A 21298-nucleotide genomic window follows, 5' to 3' on the forward strand; every position below is an offset into this window, starting at 1 on the left:
TCTTTAAACATTGCTTGTTCTGGAGGAGTTAAGTTGACAACGTTATATGCAATTAAAAATTTACAGAAGAGCCCAAAATTTTTCTATGTTTAAGCATCAGAGATGTTTTTCAAGTCAGTATGACTGAAACATAAAAACTCTAAAATTTAATCCCTCAATCATACAAAATCCAATTAACTTTGATATTAAAAAGTTAGATAAGCCAAATCAGTCAATCATAGCTCATGTTTTGAAAAATACAATGAAACACAAGCATTAATTAACAAGTTAGTTCTGAATGATTTTAATACATGAGAAGCATATAAGAATAATAAACATAAAACCTCAAGTTAATTACCACAAATGCTATTAAACCTGCACAGCTAACTAAACTGAATTCCAAGTAAAGTACCAATGTTAAGAGAATTTAAAATTCTCATTTTACAAATGTTTTCAAAAAGGAAAAAAAAACCTAAACTTTAATAACAAAATTGCATCATCAATACTGTCATGAGCAGGTAAACTGCAGTATCTACAGATATTAGTTTGAGATATTTAAAGCAGCAGTTCCCAACCTGTTTAGTTGTACGGCCCACCAGTTTTGTAGAAAAGAGCATTGAGGCCCACTAACTGCTATACATTACTTAAAATGCCAAAATGTACTCGGGGGGGGGGGGGGGGGGGGGGGGCTTCTGCTCAAAACTGTCCTTAAATGTAAATATACCATATGAGGATTGAAAGTGTTAAAAACAAGAGTTCTGGAGATGTTAATACCCTTCTCCCCTCATGTTGCACCACTGACGTATACATAATATGTACAAAAACAATTTTCAAAATAGTTGAAAAAAAAAAAAAATAACTTGATTGCATTCACTTAGCTGACATTGCTGTAAGAAAACTCAGAAATCAAAGTTAAAGCTCCATGGGGCAGGGTTGCCACGGAAGTTCAAGAATGAAATTCCCTGACATTTCCAGGTTTTCCAGGTGGTTTTGAGAAAAATTCCAGGTTATCGCTCTCCATCTTCATTTTGCAACATTAATATATACATCTCAAATTTTGATAAAACTTACCTCATTTTCAAACTTTACAAACAATAGTTACCAAATTTAATTTACTCAAGCTGAAATAATCAAAAATATGTACAAAGGGTGGTTCAATTTTTTTTTTCTCTTAGCTCGAGTCCAAGACACCCCTTATTTTTTTTAGACTTACTAATAGTATTGTGCTGTAAAAGTTTTAGCTTCTTACTCAAATTTTAAGAGGGTGCTCAATGACTCCTTGATTTAACATTAGCCCTAGCATAGAAAAAGTAACAAATTTAGAAACATTTAATTTCCCCAGCTGTTTTTTTTATGTAAGTAATTATTTTATTGCAATGAATATGCATATAACTCGTGTAGATTATAGTATGTAACATTGTTTTTTCAGTTCAATGTATTTTTTTACCCCCTCCTCATGCTTATGAAGTTTGAAGGAGGGGGTCGAGCACCCTCTTTCAGTTGGAATAGGAAGTTAAAATTCTTCCAGTATTTTACTATCCACAAGTCTAAAAACATTGAAAGTGTCCTATTTTCTAGGAGAAACCTTTTTTTTAAAGTGTATTTTTGAACTACCCTAATGTACTAACACAAGTGAAGCAAATCACTGTAATAAACAATTAATGTAAATGTATCATGTCTAATTTTCAATAGCGAGGAGCCACTGCCTTACATCAAGTGAAAGAACTGCAAAATTAACAATTGTGACATCTGTATCACAAAAATAAAGTTAATTGCTAAAATAATCTGAACTAAAAACTTATGAAACCTAAACTTTTTCAATTATTGCCTTCTACCCCTCAAATCCATTGAACTCAAAGCGCTTTTAGACATGGCCTGTAAAAAAATCATGCATCTTTTAGCTTCACATATTTCCCCTGTTTGTTGCTCATAAAACAGGGGTCTCCCCCCCCCCAAGTTCAATGGCACAACCCCCCCCCCCCCCAATATTTCTGAACGCCTTAGCGCTTTTTTTTTTTATTTTTTACCCTCTTTTTTTATTTATTTTTTTACCTATTTATTTTTAATTATTATTGTTTTGAAAGAAAAGTGTGTTCGCTCCCCAATAAAATACACACACACAGATGAAAATAATAAAGTAAAATAATATGAGTAAATAATTAGAATAAAAATAAATTAAAATAAATATAAATAATTAAAAAAATACCCCCCCCCCCCCAAAAAAAAAAAAAAAAAAAAAAAAAAATGCTACTGCAACTTGCGCCTAATCACTCCTGTGGGCACCCGTTTATAAAGTTAAATTTTGAGCATTGATCAGAAACTTCTCTGATGCGCAAATTTTTTTTTTTAATCGGATTACTTTTATTTTGAAAGAAAGAAGCGCATTGGAAGTCTTTAAAGATCACAACCAAAATACTAAAAGATTAGCGATACTTCTGTAAAAAAGAAACTTTCTAAGTTTAAAATGGTCTAATGAATTAAATTTACAGAACAAAATTGTTTAGAATAATACGATTTCATTAATTAATTTAACGAAATAACATAAAATATGAAAAGATTAATGCAGCTCATTAAAAACTTCAGTCGCATTCGCAGACAAAACAATGTGCTGTGCATCATAACAACTTCAGAACTGCTGGCGTAAACAAGCAGCGTTTAAGAGTCCGCTCAAACGAGGAGGAAAAGAAGTACCTTCTGCGCATGTCCGCCGTCGACTGCTATGGCGCACGCGCCAATGGCAGAGAGTTGATAAAAAGAACTGCAGGGGGAAGAAGAAAGAGGGGAATGACAAAACGACGAATGGGAAGGGAATGGCGGCGAAAAAAAACAAGGCTGAAAGTTTTTTTTTTTTTTTTTTTGACGTCATAGACCGCAAGCCGCGCTAAGAACGATCGGAAATATGCAATTTTTCATTTTCCCTGACATTTCCCTGATTTTCGGCCATTTTCATTTTCCCTGACAATTCCAGGTTTTCCCGGTGCGTGGCAACCCTGTGGGGTTTCCTGACACTTTTTCCTCTATGAAGGAGTTGATATATTGATAGTTTAGTCGTAAATAACTCCCAACATTTAATGTATTTCTGTATTACTTTAATAAAACTGCGATGAAAAGTCTCATTCAAATAGGTTGGTTGTCGAAAAGCCCTTCAAGTGTCTCAATTCACTTATTAGTCATGCCAGTTCAACAAATGAGAATTTTCAACTTGAAGCTAATACCAGTTTGGCAATTTTCTTTAAAGGAGTTTCTGATTCATTAATCTTATTTTCAATTATAGGGGAAAGTTCCTAAGAAATTAAAAATCTTAAAGTTCCTTATTGGCTATGAGCCAGGGAGAGATTTTGATGGTACATCCAATAATTGAATTTTATCAAGAAAAAAAAAACGAAATTTTGACCAACATTCAACTTGGTCCAGATTCCCAAACAGTGTCCATGGCCAATAACACACTGTTAACGGCTCACAAGTGGGTCATCACCCATGGGTTGGGAAAGAAACTAGTTTTGGATTCAATACTGTGCTTAAATTCGACTTTTTCGCAGTGAAACCAAATAAGCAAGTTTGTACAATGTAGCTAACTTACAGTTGATGACAAAACAAATAGATAAAATAATTTTTTTTAAAAAAATTAAAATTTGCAGTTACTGTCATTTTTCTGCTCCATTGCAGGAATCTACTGTATTCTGACATTGCATGATTAAATTTCAAAATTTATAACATTTTAAAAACATCTGGAGGTAGTAGTCTATAGTAAAACCAAATAGAATCACAATAATAAGACTTGAAAAAACAATTTTACCTCATTCAGAACATCAATGATGAGTGACATTAAGCCAGTATCAACAACAGCTTGTATTTGCATGACATTCCCAGCAGTAATATTTGAAACAGTCCAACAGGCTTCCTACACAAAAGAAAATGTTCATGATTTAACAGTGCGAAGCAGACTAGGAATAATCTTTTTTATATTTACGTAATCTGCTGAAATCCATAACATTCTTTTATCATGAACAGTCAACGAGATACTTATGTAACTTCAAACTAATTAATAAGTTTTTTTGCATAATAACTAATCTTAATAAAACAAACTGTAATTTAGCCTTTGAATCTTTTAATCTTAAATTGCTGAAAGTGAAAAAAAAGTGGATTTCTACCAGGGTTCACTAATTTAAATCAAGTGATTTTTTTAAACAAAGTCATTAATTAAAATCAGTTCATTTTATTTTATGAATTAATTTTGCACCTTTAGAATATCTTGCTCTGAATTTAACTACACTGAATTAGACAATCTTAACTTCAACAGACAAAACTACATAGATCCCTCCTATCTGTGAAACTGATTTTTCCTCTTGCAATATTGTTTTTACTACAAAACTACAGTTCAATTCAGTACAGAGCCAAATAAAAATTTGCAGTTTTTCTTATACACCATCACTAATATAGTTAAGAAAATAATTGCTCAGCGTGTTCTTTTACTCTAAAAAATACATGATGGAAATCTTATTTTTGAGCAAAGCATAAAACAAAATCATTTCTTATCTAATTATTATAACATATTTATAAAATCTTTAAAATGTATTGAACAGTTAGAGACCTTATCTTAGATTTTAAAGTAAACTGAATGGATTTATCTATTGTATGAAATATATTACGCTTATAAATGTTAAGTTATTAATAACTACAAATTTTTGAAGATTAAAAAAATCCAATTTAAATTTCAAAAAATCCCGACTTTTTTCATTAAAAAAAAATCAAAATAATAACTCCGATTTCTACTCCAGTGAGGAAAAGATCACGTTTCAATAGTAAAATGGCGAACAACTTCAAGCTGTTGAGACTTCAAAGATAATTTATAAATGGGGATCATAAAAGAAAGAATTCCAGGTGCCTTCGACAAGGAACGTTTCCCCAAATGCTTACAATTGGTCATCAATGATGTTACAAGTGATGGCTCAAAATTGCACTTGTGGGGGAAAAAGTATAATGATATTGTTAGTGATGTGGCAGATATCCATAAAGGCAATATACAAGGGAAAAGAAAGATCTGCATTTATGTTGGTTTTACATATGGCAGATCTTAAAAGGATCTTTTAGTCGCATTTTATTACAAATTTGAATAACTATAAAATACTATTGTATTACATTTAAATCAATTTTATCCCTTATAAAAATGATAAGGTATCATTTCAGCAGTTTAAGTCTTCTTATTTGGGGATCGTATTCTTCATTTTGGCCTTTCTAGGCATTCTTTGAAAAAAGTGAGGATAATTTCTCTATTTGTTTGAAAATATGTTGTTCTCTGCTGTGTAATTTTGTCCGTAAGAATAGGTCAGCGCTGCAACTAGGCCGGCAATTAAAGAGTTTATTTCTTATTATATTTTATTCGGCAAAATCATTTGGTTTAAATTTTAACCGAATATTCTGCAAGCGTTCAGCAAAATATGGTTTTTGGTACTCATGTTTATATATTTTATACTCGTGAAAAGTAGCGAGTGATTAAGCATGCACAAGCATAACTGTCTTTATTTCTTCAGCATGACATCTAACTTAAACCCTGGTAAGTCCTCCAAAATCTTAAAACACAATAAGACACTAAAGCAAATAGAACCAAAAATGAGATGTTAAATTTCATAACATAAAAAAAAACAGCATCATCTTTCCCCCCTCTAGCATATTAGTTAATACAATTGCTATTCAAAGGGAGAAAACTAAAATGCTTTGCCAAGTTGAATTTTAAATGCAGTCAAACCTAAAAACCCAATTTTTCGTTAACTGATGCAACAGGTAGGAGTTTCTCAGTCAGACCGAAATCCCATCTTACTCTGCCTAACTATACTTCCAGGATTCAATAACATTACATGTATTCATACTCACTTACTCAAATAGAAATTATAAAACAGTTTAAAGAATACTCCTTACTTTTACTATATTTGGCTTTGGATGTCTAAGCAGATGTCTCAACAAAGGAAGAGCACCAGCATCAATTACAGTTTGTGTTTGGTCATCGACTCCAGTAACTATGTTACCAACTGAGCGCAATGCTGGGGAGATGATAGCAACATCTTTCATCTCCAACAGCTCAACAAGACGTGGCACAACACCGGCATTAATGACTTCTTGTATCTGCTCATTTCGACCATCAGTCAAGTAAGACACAGCCCAACAAGCATCTGTAACCACTTCTGAATCTAAAGAAAGTAAATTATTACAAATCAGTTTACAAATTGGATCAAGTTGTAACAATAAGTTACAATTTAGATGAACTACATATTTTATACTTTTAGTTGTAACTAATTTGCTGTATCACAGTGCAGGAAATAAACGTTATCACATTGCAGTTTGAGATTCAAAACGTATGAAAGGTAATAATATAAATTGCATCGAGATTTTGAGATAAAAACTGAATATTTTTGAAACTTTAATGACAAAACTACACGTTGATGCAGTGTACTTGACTCATCATACTTTATTTTAGAAGACTGTTTTTATTAACATATTGCAAATGTTTTAATATTTACAAATTATTTTAATGATAATTTAATTTTTCAAAATTTTCCTACCCTAATTATTTCTCTATTTGTAGAACCACCCATTTACACCAGTTCTTCTATTTTGTAAAAGATGAGCGATAAAATTTCAAACACTAAATTGTGTCTTTAGAAATTTAAAACATGTACATCCCAATACCTTTTTTTATGTTCAGTATCCCACTAAATGTATATACAGAATACAGAACAGACTTAGTATATTAATAATTTCAGTATGAAGTGGAATATATACTCATAATGTTATGATAACTCAATAATTAGCATATCAAGTGGAAATGTTGATCTGAAAAATTTGATGTTTGTATGCATGCACACACTTAAAACAACTTTCTGTTGTGACTTTTACAATTGATGCAAAAAAAAAAAAGACAGAAAGAAAAATACAAGTTTGTGGAAACTATGTTTAGCAATTACAAATATCACATCTTACTCAAAATTAATGGTTGATGATTTGACTTGTTTAGATAATTTAAAATGTTATGCTATTAGCAAAAATTGTTTAAAAGCAATAATCTCATATGTTTCTGTAAAAAAGAAAATAACATGGATTGCATTTATCTTCAAATGTTTAATATTTGATGTTTTAAAGAAATATAGCGAGTAAATACATTTTATAATTAGTAAAAAAATCAATTTCCAGAATTTTCTTTCCCACCGCTTCAAAAATTAGATATTTTACATCACTAGGCTAGGAAGTTTGAGGGGGAAAAAAAAGAGACTCCAATTGAAGGAATTTTTTAATACTTTCGATTATTTCTTCTTTATTACATCTATTTACTTGAAAGCCTGTTAACTTAGATACGCCTCTCTTTTTTTAAAACCAGAAATCTTGAATAACTGGTTAAAATTCCAAAACTTAATTTCTAGTACACAGTAAAAGCTAATGTTTTACTCCCCCCCCCCCACCAGCTACAACCACCAATCCTTCAACTATAATTATAAGAAACAGTAGTACCACTATTTCCTAGAATTATAATTCTCATGCCTTTTAGAAAAAAAGATTATTGGCAGTTTTCTATGTCTATCAGCAAATAGCCAACAAAAATTCAGACATTGATTCAATTGGGATGAAGAAAACCGTGACAATAAAGCAATCTGAACTAATGAACCCATTCAGATTACTTTTAAAAATAGGAAAAGTACTTTAAATATTCAATATTTTTCAAAGATATATCAATTTGTTATAACGTTTAGATAAGATATGATTTTGTTTTACGTTTTGCTAAAAGATACGGTTTCCATCATTATTTACATTTTTAATGTAAAATAATATGTTGAACAATTACTTTTTCTGAGTAACATATTGTCATGGTGTATGAGGAAAACTGCAAATTTTTATTTTGTTTGCACAACTAATTTTGCAGAAAAAGCAATATTGAAAGAGTTTGAAAACCTGCTGCACACACAACATATAGGAAGAGGGATCCATGTAGTTTAGCCAGTTGGAGTTAAGATTGTATAACGCAATATTGTTAAATTTAGAGCCACACACTCTAAAAATGCAAAATTTATAAAAATAAAATCAACTGCTTTTAATCAATGATTTTGTTAAAAAAACTTAATAAAAAATCAATCTATTTAAATCAATGAACCCTGATTTTTGACTTACCAGTATCATTGATTAATTCTGCAAATGTTGGTAAACATTCCTTTATAGCTTCAAAAGGAGGAGGAGGATTCTTGTTTCTGCAAAGATTTGATAATGTCCACGTGATATTACGACGGAATGTGCTCTGCGAAATTAAAATCAAATTAATAATTCAAACATCTATATGAGAAATCTCTACAGCTGTTTTCTTTCTTTATTAATAAACATTATAGATCAATATTTTATTATTTATTGAAACCTGCACATCCTGCATTAAAAAAAATCTACAAGATTTTTTTTATACTTCAAATTAAAGAGCAATACTTAATCCACGACTGCCACTGAAGTTTGAGAACTAAACACTGATTTTTCTAGTTCATTTTAGAAAAGTCATAGGAAGATCAATCCAGATATATTTTTATTATCAATATACTATACTTTCAATGCAAATCAAATCAACTTGCTTAGTTTAAAGATATGAATGAAATTCACCTAAATCTTGATCAAAATTTGGATTTGACTGATTTCTTTTCTGTTTCTTATTGATATGCATGTGCACATATCTCATATGTCAATAGCTTTCTCTAAACCCTACAAATGGCCTTGTGCTTTAAGATTGCCTTAAAGTGTCTACAGACTAATTACTACTAAATGCCGTATTACCCCGTATTATCTGGCACGCCGGAAAAAAGAGAGAATGACCAGCACGTCGGGAAATTCGAGGTTTACTTTGCAACAGAACAAAAATTAATTTCTCCCATTAAGTTGCAATCAGAAAGCAAACCACTTTTACTGTGATTCGTTCATAATTTTTTAAAATAAATTATTTTTGGTTCCTTTTAGAGAGGCAAGTCTAATTTTTATTTATTGAACAATTATAGTAATTTCTTTAGCACTGGCTGAGGGGCGGTAACTTACTGCGTAAATGTTTGCTTAATTTTAATTCAATTTTTTATAAAGTAACTAGTTATTGAATAATTTCTTGTTAAAATAAATAACATTGTTAGTTAATATTTAGAAAATTAAACTTTATTAATACTTAAGATATTTATAGAACTTCATTATTCTTTAAGCTGAACATATATTTTTTTATAGTATTTTTTTCTCCGAACCTTGATTTTTCGGCATGTCAGAAAGGACCAAACAAGTGTTTTTGAATATCTGGTGGCCCCAGAATTTTGTGGCATGCCAGATAATGCGGTAATAGATTATTAAACTAATACTACTTAATCCACTAAGTATCTAAACATTCAAATATTTGCTACTAAATATTTGAATTTTTTTTATCTAGTTAACATAATTTTATTAATAAGAAATTGGTTTACAGAATTTGACACATTATCTAGAAGAAACATTATGAAATTAGAGAAAAAAAAAACTCAGTAATCCTGAAAGTTGAAACTAAAAAAAGTTGCAGAAATTTTATTAAAAATCAGAGGCAGATTAACAGCTTCAGTCAATTAGAAGACTAAATTGTTTAACTGTATCTCTATCATGCCCCTTAAGATGTAATTGATAAATGATTCATGCAAATACACGTAAGAAAATACTTACTGAAATATCTGGCTTCAGCAAGTTGATTAAAGATTTGATGACATTGTTTCGTATGACCAAATCTCTCAACTCTGGTCCATCACCTAAACATTAAAGAGCAAAATCTATTTAAAACCAAGGTAGATGAAAACATATGTACATTAATAAAATATTAACTAGTATATTGTGGCCATCATGAAACTTTCTTCTATATTTCTTATAATTCTGATCCCTCCCCATGCTTGAAGAGGAAGCAATATTCGCAATAAAAAACACAATTATGCATGTAAAAATTTGACGACCATACCAATGTCTGAATTGTTGCAAAGGCAAAGCAAAGAGCGAAAATTGAAAGTTTTTAAAAGCCTTGCTTGAATTAAATATTTTATTTGTAAACAAGCATAAGATGGTAAAAATTTCAAATCATTGAGACATAATTTCTGATCATTTCCATACCATTAAAATCACGAGAAATAGGCAGACAACAGTCTAATGGGTCATTTTCCCTAAACAGCGCAATTTGGACAGGGCAAGGAATGGCATTCAGTGTGCCAGGGGAATGACACTTAGAGGAAATAATGCGTTTTACTGACGATATTATAATTTATGTGGGAAAAGGAAAAATTACTTTGATGAAATTGAAAAAGATCCAATGTCGTGGTGTCCAAAAAGTAGTTATTGTGGTTATTTGTTTCCTTTACATTTTACAGGGGAAGGACGACAGGGGAATGACAAAAATTAAACATATATTGTCATAACTGCAAACAACAAATATCAATGTCACTTAAAGTAAGGTGGGGGCGGGGGGAACTCTATAAAAACAAGAGTCAATCATTCATTGAGCTATTATTACAAAATTAAATGAATTATCAAAGACAGGGTAATGACAGTCATTAAAAATACTTATCAAGATTTAACTTGATATCACCCGAATATACTCGACAGCGTATATTTATTCAAAAAGAACTAATTAAGATTATTTCTATGATGAGACCGGAATTCAAAGATTAAATTATGAGTTAATACAACTATTACCGGGTGTAAGAAACATTCATTCCATTCCTCGACAGGGGAATGACAAAAAATCAAAGGACATTTTTTACTTTTAAAAAAAATAATGCAAACCTTGAAGAATTTTTTTTTCTATTTTACAACATTGCATAACACTTCTTAAGAGGTTAAACAACATTTTCTGTACAAATATGCATGGCTTCCTGAATCTTTAGAGCTGATTGTGCTTTAAGGTGGAGGTAGGGACACACAGGGGAATGACATTTATCACGTCAAAAAATTATTTAAATGTATAATAATAATAGAGTGTTTGTTTTAACTTATTTTACAAACATAAAAACATGTTGTTAAAGCATTCTAGCGTCAGTTTTATTTCTATACTAGTTAGTTATTTTTGGAGCAAGGACAAGAATTTAGCAGTTTAGAGAAAATGACCCTAATACGATTTAGCTTTATTAATGCAACAATAAAGATATTTTTATTCCCAAAAAAAAAAAAAAAATAAATAAATAAATCTGCACCTCTTGGAACAATTGGGCCAAAATTGAACCAACTCCTATTTACATATGGATTTACATTTATTCCAAATTTCATCTAGAACGTAGCATTACATCTTGAGATATGGCACTCACAATGAAAAAAAAGAAAGTTTGATTGCACCACCCCCTTTTCAGCTGTTGACACCAAAATAGAATCGGCTCTTATACCCTCTAAGGGCTACTTGTCAATAAATTCTTGTTCGATTCCATTCATTTTTTCCCGAGATACAGCAGTCACAATTGACGACAAAAAAACGTTTTATAGCTCAACTCCAGTTTAAGCTATTGACACCAAAATTGAATCAGCACCTGTTCCTGTTAGTGGCAACATATGAACTAAATTTTGTTTCATGCCGCCAGTTACTTCTTAAGGAATAGCAGGCACGCACAACTCAAGAAGCGTCCTATTGCTCCACCCCCACCGAGGAATTTGCGCCAAAAACCAATGGGCACAAGTTCATATGGGGGCACATATGCGTACCAAATTTCGTTCGATTTCATAAGGTAGTTTTTGATGTAGAGCAGCCACAAAAAACTGGTCACACATATACGTGACACACAGACATTTTTCAAAAATGGTCGAAATGGACTTAGCACACCTCAAAACGTTCAAATCTGTCAAAATTCGGAATTCAAAAATTTGCATGAATCCAATAGTTTCTTCTATATATTAGATATAGAAGAAAGTAAAAACACAGCTTTGAACCAGTGTTAGAAATAAGCAGACATTAAACGCATTTAGGGACGAAATATTTCAATTTGATGTCTAGATTTATAACTCTAAGTGCCAACTTTATTCTTATTTACTCTTGCTTGGTTCGAAAGATAAATTTGTACAAGTAATTTTATAATTTCAATCATTGTCGTCTTTAAAAAATCATTCTTCCCTATATATTTTTAACATGCTATTGGCAGTGTGTAGCCTATAGCAGTGTATTATTTTTTTTAAATACATTTATTTTGATGCCTAGAAACTGTTCTTAGATGATATGTCTAGATTTAAATTCTTTTTTAAATTTTATAAGATCTACTGGAACATTTAAGAAATAATCATGTTTTTTAAGAAATAAAAAAAAAGGACTTTCTAAGGACTAGAAAGAAATCTTGATGTAAAAATATTCTTTCGAAAATAAAACCAATTAAGGGTTCATTCATTAAAAACAAGGGTGGCCAACTGTTTTTTTTTGGAAGAGTGCCACTGTTTAAGAGAAAAAAGTTCTATTTGTGCCATTTTCAACATACTAAGAATATAACGAAGTGAGAGAAAATAATTTCATGAGCTGATACATATAGGCTATTGTGCACCCCCAAAATTGTTCTTCGGCAAATTTTGAGTCGGTACTGCAATAACACTTTTTAAAACAAGGCTTAATGTCTCCTCTCATTAGATGTAGATATGTTTGAACACTCTTATATTGCGTTATTCCATTAAATTCAGTAATTTTTTAAAATTATTTAATTAGCTCAAAGCTCGTAATTAGTTCAGGGCTCCCAACACATTTTAGCTTTAGAAAAGGGTAAAAGAGGACCATTTTCAATCAAAAAGAGGACTAAAGAGGACCACTTAGAATTAAAAAGAAGACCTTGGGAGGACCATTCATTTTAACTCAAGGAAGCACCAAAAGGCAAATTAGCTGCCTGCTGGCAAAATCCGTGAAGATAATTTGTTACTTAACCATAATACTGAGATTTTTAATGATACAATTTCTTTTTCACATTCTGCACAACTGATCTTTTTATCCATTGAATAATAATATTTACACAAGCATTTCGATGGGATGGGGGGGGGGGGGGGAGGCACAGTTCAGCACTTAAGGCAGCCTCCTTAGAACTAAATAGGCGTAATGATACATTTTGAATTGAACCAGGGATGCTGGTAGTCTCACTGAAAGATAGATGAAGCCGTGCATCTTTCTTCAGTTAAAAATTATTTGTGTTTTTCTGTCTTGTAATGCTTTTTAATAGCATTATACAGTGAAACCTGTGTAAGTTGACCACTTCCAATGCACTACTTTAGTGGTCAACTTAAACAGGTAGTCAACTTATAGTGGTTGAATTATATGATAAGATTCTGTGCCTGAAAATAGTGGTCAACTTAGACAGGTGGTCAACTTTACAGGTTTCACTGTATCCTTTTTCAACCGATATGAATCTATCACACACCAAACAGATCTACTGTATTGAAAGTTTTCCTAAAATTGTCTGAAATGCTCAATCGCAAAGAGAAGCAGATCACATGAGACTTAGTTTTGCAATTTTCATATTCAAAGTATATTTTCAAGAATCATAAAGCTTACATTTAAAAAAAAAAATACTCCATGATTGCAGGGCCATGAGTGCTTTGAACTTTTATGGGAGGAAAAACAAAATCCCCCTTTAGCAGGCATCATGACAATGAAATGTTGTACATAAATTCAACTTCATAAAATTACATAATTCAACTTTGTTTCATATACAAATGCTACTTTAAAATGTTATGTGCTCAATTGTTTAAATTTAATATCTCCCCCCTCCACACACAAAAAACAGTAATAACCGAAAATAAGCTAATAATAATCAAAATTAAGTTTGGAAAACTAAACAAACTTGAATTAAACATACAAATGAATATTTTTTTTAGTTATTTAAATAAAAACTAAATCTAGTTAATCTGACTTAGAATGTTAAAATAACTTCTAATTCCATAAATATAAAAATATTTATAAGATGCAAAACGATTGAAAGCTCAGAGAAGCAAGTTTTCACGAACCAAGTTCAATGTTGGCATGTTTCCCATAAAATAAATTTACTAAATTAAACATAAAACATGCTAATCTAAGGTAGCATACGGGAAAATAACATTCGATTGGGCAAAATATTTTAATATTTACATGATTCAAAAAGATTGAAATTTCAACCACTAAAAGCAATACTTCGCGAACTCCGAGTAAGTTCAAGGTTACCATGGTTTCCAAAATAATTCCTTCATTAATTATTAAAATTAAATGTAAAATAAGCTAATCTAAAGTAGAATATGTCAAAATAACTTTCAATCGTCGAAATCAAAATGTTGACAAGATGAAAAAGGATTGAAATTTCAAACGCGAGAAGCAATATTCCACAAAGTCTGAATAAGCTCAATGTTATGGTTATCAAAATATTTTCTTCGTTAATTATTGAAATTAAACAAAAAACAAGCTAAACTAAGGTAGCATATGTCAAAATAATTTTCAATTGTGAAAAACATCAACATGTTCACAAGATGCAAAAGGATTGAAATTTCAAACGCGAGATGCAATTTTCCGCGAAGTCCGAATAAGATCGATGTTATGGTTTCCAGAATATTTCCTTCGTTAATTATTGAAATTAAACGAAAAATAAGCTAAGGTAAGCACATGTCAAAATCACTTTGGATTGTAAAAAGCATCAAAATATTAACAAGATGCAAACGGATTGAAACCTCAAACACGAAAGCAATTTTTCGAGATAAATCATGTCAAATATATATATTCAGAAAATTGTACTACTGAAATATTTTTAAAAGAATTACAAGCACAATCCAATGAATCGATAGAATTCAAGCAGTTAAGAAACTTTTCATACTTTTTCAAGCACTTGAAATTAACCTCTTTTTCCAAGAACTTTTCAAGGTTTTTTTATAGGTGTACGAACCTTGTTTAACACGCGTTGCGGCGGCGTGTTTGGGTGTGCAGTAACTTTTAATGACATGAAAAACTTTTAAAATCTGATATTTAAGTAAAAACAATATGAAAGCGAACTAATCAAACCAAAATATTAAAAAGTGGTCTAAAGCGGACCATTTGGGAGCCCTGTTGGTTAAAAAACACATCTTCGCCTCAGAGCAACACGAACACATTGAATCCCATGAATAACACTAAGATATTCTACTGTTGCTTCGAAGCAACGACAAATTAGTTGTATTAAGAGCTCCTTGATGGATAAGTTTTAACAAAACTTAAGTGTACAAATCAAGAATTTCTCCAGCACAATCTGAATAATCATTAGCGTAATGCTTAACTGTGCTATTATTCCAAGGAAAAACGGATCGTTTCTTCCATACAAGACAACTCGTATTTAATAAAAAATTTTTAAGGATAACAAATTGTTGCTTAAAAAACGGACAACATGTGCAATGTCTTCAGAAATTTTATTTCCCATTAAAATTATATTTCAATGAAATATAAGAGCTGTCTTGTACGGGACAACAAGCAAGTTTTCCGGTGGAATGGAACAGTTAAGAATTTTCGTGCATTACAAGAATAATAACCTTGATACTGCTGAAGAACTATGAAATGGCCCAACTGTGAGCACATAGTCTAATGTCAGTCTTCATTCACTAGCGGTACCCGCATAGCTTTGCCCATAATAGAAAATTAAAAAGGGATTCGGTTTGTATGCTGTATATTTAGTTAACATGAGTTAAATTTTAGAATTTGAAAACCAAGATTTGAAATAAGACATTGGCATAATGAATGTAAACATTCAATAAAAAATTATCAGAACTTAAAACAAAAAACCCTAGTAAAAACCAGGTGATCCAGAAGTATATTAAAAATGATACATTTATTTAGGCAACTAAACATGAAACAATTTTCCTATTACATTTTGTAAATAATAAAATACAATATATTAATATTCAAAGAAAATCCAGACTTTAACTGATCTAAACTGTATATGAAAATTTTACCGGCAATGTTTCCTAAAGCCCAAACAGCCTGTTCAGCAACATTTGGGTGAGGAGAAGACAACAAAGAAGTGAAGATGGGAACAGCACCAGCATCTACGACAGTTTTTGTTTGAGATGGATTTCCAGATGCGATATTAGTCAATGCCCAACAAGCTTCAAATTGAAGAGGTACACTGAAATTTAAAAAACAGATTGGATCAATTGCAATATTTAAAACTAAATAGAACTAATAGAAAGATTATCTTACTTTTTTACAAAGGTGAATAAATTTTGTACTCGACTAGACATTCCTTGTTTTCTCTATACATGAATAAGTAACGTCAAAGAAACTGATACTATATTAATAGTCAGGGGTGATTGTGAGTTCATCAAAAAATACCTGAAAGTTTCAAAGCGAGAACGCGGGGGGTGGGGGGGGGGGGGAATCTTTGGCCCCTATTACTTAAGTGCACCTTTGCCATAGTATTAAATAGTTCCGAGTCAAAATATTGTGTGTGCATTTGATTAAATTTTTAATGGGTTACAAAGTTACTTTTGAGTTGGTGTTATACAAATTATCTTGACATTTGTACATCTTAAGGGATAGCTGTCCATCCTAAGGCTCTTACAGGTATATCTGATGAGTATTATAAAATTAAAAGAAATTGCGGAGGTAGGGAGATAAAAGCACAACAAAAAAAAACATAATTCCGGTATTTTCGGACATAAAAATACCGGAAAGACGTCCGAAAATACCGGAAATTCGGTAAAATACGGAAACACAATCACCCCTGAATAGTTTGCCTGCGTTTAGGAGACCTTATAGAACCTTCTTTCAAATTTGGTACAAAATTACTTCGAGCTCTGGGGGTTTGCACTTCTAGTTTTAAAACTTCCAATTAATAAGATTGAAATTTCTTCAAGCTAAAATTTTGCATAAATTGCATATTAAAGGGATGAAAGATTTCAACCATTAACATTTGAGGCAGTGAGAAGCAAACGGATGTTAACTGACAAAACTAAATTTTGGATATATAACCACTACAAAACCTCTTCTGCATTAGAGCAAGAAATAGTACTAGTAACCCTAGTAGGTGCTGCTGTACACAGGGTTGTCCTATTTTGTCCACCCCGGAAAAAACTGTCTTAGACAAAATGTCATTTTGTCCCATCAGTAAACTGAAAAATGAGTTAAAAATTTGAAGTTTGAAAATAACAAATTACATAGATTTTTCCTATTCAAGTAATATTTTAATATAAAAATAGTATGCATAAATCTTTATATAAACAATTGATGGTAAAATATTTTAAAGTGAAAATTAAAAAAAGTAAGATCAGTTGAAATTTAGGCGTGTTAATAAATCAAATGAGTGTTAAAATAAATTATAATGCACTAGCTGTGTTGCAACGCTTTGCTCGGTCTACCTTGGGAGAAAAAAAAACCATTGCGTCAAGTGAAATATCTTCAATAACCAGGATTAAATGAAAGAAAAAAAACCATCATGCAAATATTCTCCCCAAACGATGACGACAGATACTAAAATACTTTTAAGAAATTAAAGTAAAATGAGAAAGATGGATTTAAAAGGAGTAACCATGGAAACACAAAATAAAATAAGTAAGAATTGAAAATGAGAAAGATGGAAATAAACAATGGATTCAAAAAGCGTTACCATGGAAACGCAAAATAAAATGGTTAAAAACTTGAATAAAGAACAGATTTTTCAACTTCATTTAATTCGCTAGTAACTTTATTCTAATGGAGATAGAGGGTTAAACTATTGACCTTAGGTCGAGTTAGATCTAGGGTGAAAAAAGCAGCTTTTTCCCAATGCTATAAAAAAGAAAACTGTGGAACAATTCCTTCACTTTTTATTGATGGATTTAATAAGAAAGCAGTGCCTAAATTTCAGCTAAGCCTAAAAAAATTAGAGCTAAAAACGTAAAAAACTCCCTCTGCAATTTAGTTGGAACATTAAAACAAATTGCATTGAACGCGGAAAATTCTTCCCTTTCCAACGGTATATAATATTACTATTTGCGAGTAATTTTTCACCCCCATATTCGGGAATTTGAAAATTGGGCCTAATTTGGAATAAAAAAAGAACTATTCATCGAATTGTTCTCGAACTGGTCTGCAAACCTTCTCAGGACTTAAAGGAACAAACTGAAAATTTCAGCAAAATTGGTCGGGTAGTTCGAGTTTTGCGAGTTCAAACACACAGACGCTTTTTGGAGACTTCATTTTATACTATGTAGAGATGTAATAGCATTTATAAAACAAACACATCAGCTGTAAATTTCATGATTTTTACCTTGACGTGGAAGTTCATTTCCCATAATAAGTGCATTTATAAAATTAAAAAGTACAGTGAAATTCCGTTACAAGGAATACCAATACAACGAAATTTCCGTTTCAACGAACTACATTTTCAGTCCCTATATAACTACTACTACATTATTTGAATTCCATTACAACGAAATTCCCGTTACAACGAATAAAATTTGCAGTCCCTTAAAGTTTGTTGTAACGGGATTTCACTGTATAAATAAAAAGTTTAAAGCTTGAAGTTTCAAAACATTGTAATTTATATTTAAAAAGAAAAACTACTCGATATTAATAAAAGAAATATTGGCATGAAGTGAAATCTGTTCTTGCAATACGAATACAAATGTGATGATCAACAACAGGCTCTGACTAGACTGTTCCCTAATCAATTTATTATTCCCCCCCCCCCAATGAAGATTAATGGTCCTTTTAAAGCTAATCTACCCTGCCTATTACAGCCTCTTCCGATACACTGCTCTGAGTACCCGCAAACCTACTAAAGTAGTAATTTTTCTTAATCTGTATGACATTAACATATCCATAAAATATACAAGTACAAATATTTTACTATGGGGTGACATCAATAAACTCGAAAAATATAAGTTATAAAATATTTTTAGTCTATAAATCTTTGTTTTGTATGTATGTCTCCAAGCATTTCATTTGGCTTTCCCATCGAGTTTATTTTCTACTATTGTCTTCTATACATATAATAAAATAAGATGTTTGTGTGTGTGTGTGTGTTTGTGGCGCGCATCCCAGGAAAACGGTAAGGCCTAGAAAGATGAAATTTGGTATACTGGTGCAGTTTTTGCTGAAAAAGTGCACCTCGGGCTTCGATTTTTGATATTTTTATTAGAAAAAAAGTTATTTAATGTTTTATGCGTTTTTTTGCACTTTTTAGTACTTTTGACCTCACAGATCCCGAACCAATCGCGCCAGACGGATATTTTTTGTACTATTGTGTAGGAAATTTAATTTTAAATATGATGAATGAAAAAATTTTGAAGATAGAGCAATTTTTGTATTTTTTATAGATTTTTGAAAAAACCTTTATTTTACATTTTTTTCTAGGTTTAGTTTTTTTCGAAACCCATCCTGCGGCAAGTATTGAACCCTCAAATCTAAAATTTTAGTTGGTAATAGTGAAAACATTCCGCCCCCTTCAGAAGAAAAAAGTTTTGAAAAATACGCAATAGTTTTTTTTTTACAATTTTTTTAATGCAGGACACAACGCGAGCTGTTCGCTTGCCGGCTGAGTTCCTAACTTACCTCATCACGTGATCCAACTGAAATCGTTTGCCTTCTCTTGACTTTTTTTTTGCGGGCTATTTTGATTAAATAAATAAAGGAAGCGATTTTTTGCATGATCTGTGTTTTTGTTACGGATTGGCGGTTAGGTTAGGTAGATACAGAGATAGAGATTGAGTGGAAAAAAAATTTTTTTTTCGAATTAATACTTACATAAATTAAAAAGATTGTTAATTACTGTCAGAGGTAGATAGGCATAGATCGTATAGACAGACAGACAAATAGATAGACAAATATAGAGGTCGATATAGTAGATGGACAGCAAGAAAGAGACATGCCCGTCATTTAAAAAACTTCAACGGGGTGTCAATCCCCCCCCCCCCGCCACACACACACACATCATGACTTTGAAAAAACAATGCTTTCACATAAAAGTGAGAGTGCTTTTTGTTATTTTTCGACAAAATTTGCATGAAGAGTACACCGTTTGTGTCTCCCCTCAACTCCTTTAAAAGTATTCCAAACGACGGAACTGAAGATAGGTCTAGAAAATATTTTATTCAAACTACTAATGATATAGATAGATATAGATTGATTGATATCGCCACGAAATTTATTTAAGCAGCTGCAGAAGGCGGCAACATTGGCGTAAAAAGGCAAATGATAATGTTGGTATATAAAGAAAAACATTGATTAATACCGTCGCTAAATTGTCTAAGCAGCCGCCGTAGGCGGCAACCCTGGCGCAAAAAGGCGAATGGCGTAAAAAGGTGGACCAGCTGGTCGCCGAAGGCGGCTAGTATATAATAATCTAATCATGCCCAATAGTATATTCGCCTTGTTATATTTCATTACTTTTAAGTAAATTAGGATCTAAAATTAACTGCACCAATGTGTAATTAAAAAATTTATGAAATTCCAAAGCAAATGATTCTATTTTAATTAAATGATCAATTCATAATAGAAAATGCAATAGAATATACTAATATTACACCATAACAATAAGTTTATGTATGTATAATCCTTTTACTTTTCATTTTGTCTAGAGTCTTCCGGCGTCCCGGACTTTTTACAAAAAGTGGACAAAATAGCAACACTGGCCGACACATGCTGTACAGCATGATTCAGAAAATATTTTAATGAAAGCCTACATGGGATCTGAACTTAAAATGCAATTAACTTGGAACTTCTCATTTTATGTCATTCAAAATAGCTTTTTTTTTTGTCAGTAACACATTAGGTTTATTCTAGTTCTCTATTAACTCTAACAGCAGATTTCAGACTTATTTTAGTGAAAGTGCTAGCCTAAACCTAATTTAAGCTCGGAGCTAAAGAGAAAAAGGTTGGTGGAGACTACGAATTGGAAAACTACTTTTCAAACATACAAAACAATCATCAAGTCCTCAGAAATCCTTTTGCAAATTTTGCTGTGAAATTTAGAACAAGTTTGATCCTCGGGAGAAGGGTGCTCTTTGAAATGGGAGATTTTGAACAGAAGATAGAGAATATACAAAAAGGCACCATTGATGGATAATTCTTGCAGTCATTGAAAGGCTTAGGATGTGTTTCACATAAAAGAATGGTTAAATTAGGTTCAGGATGATGAGAATAGAGAAAACTAATGGTTGAATGAAAATTTAGACTAGTTTTTGTAATTTCAAACTAGAACTAATCTGCTACAAAGCAGAAAGATTTAATTCTTGTTTTGCATGCACAGTTTCTTACAATTTTCTTGTAATAGAAAGCTTGCACAACAAATTTTACTCTAGAAGAATCTTGACCAGTGTTAAAAATGGTCGTTTGATGTTTTGCAGCTAAAAATGTTACTCCTTCACTCTTACATTAAAAATGTTGATT

General features: G+C 31.4%; 1 protein-coding gene across 1 annotated transcript in view; it reads right to left on the reverse strand.

Annotated features, from left to right (window-relative positions):
- The window catches only part of LOC129227355 (importin subunit alpha-1-like), a 41783-nt gene that overhangs the window by 12296 nt on the left and 8189 nt on the right, over positions 1 to 21298 (reverse strand). Inside the window, exons 5-9 of the mRNA XM_054861902.1 lie at positions 15883 to 16055; positions 9667 to 9749; positions 8134 to 8257; positions 5896 to 6164; positions 3776 to 3880 (exon numbers count right to left, since the gene is read on the reverse strand). Coding sequence (XP_054717877.1) covers positions 3776 to 3880; positions 5896 to 6164; positions 8134 to 8257; positions 9667 to 9749; positions 15883 to 16055 — 754 coding nt within the window. The remainder of the gene's footprint in view (positions 1 to 3775; positions 3881 to 5895; positions 6165 to 8133; positions 8258 to 9666; positions 9750 to 15882; positions 16056 to 21298) is intronic.

The sequence above is a fragment of the Uloborus diversus genome, chromosome 8 (genome assembly GCF_026930045.1).
Source record: "Uloborus diversus isolate 005 chromosome 8, Udiv.v.3.1, whole genome shotgun sequence".
Lineage (NCBI taxonomy): Eukaryota > Metazoa > Arthropoda > Arachnida > Araneae > Uloboridae > Uloborus > Uloborus diversus.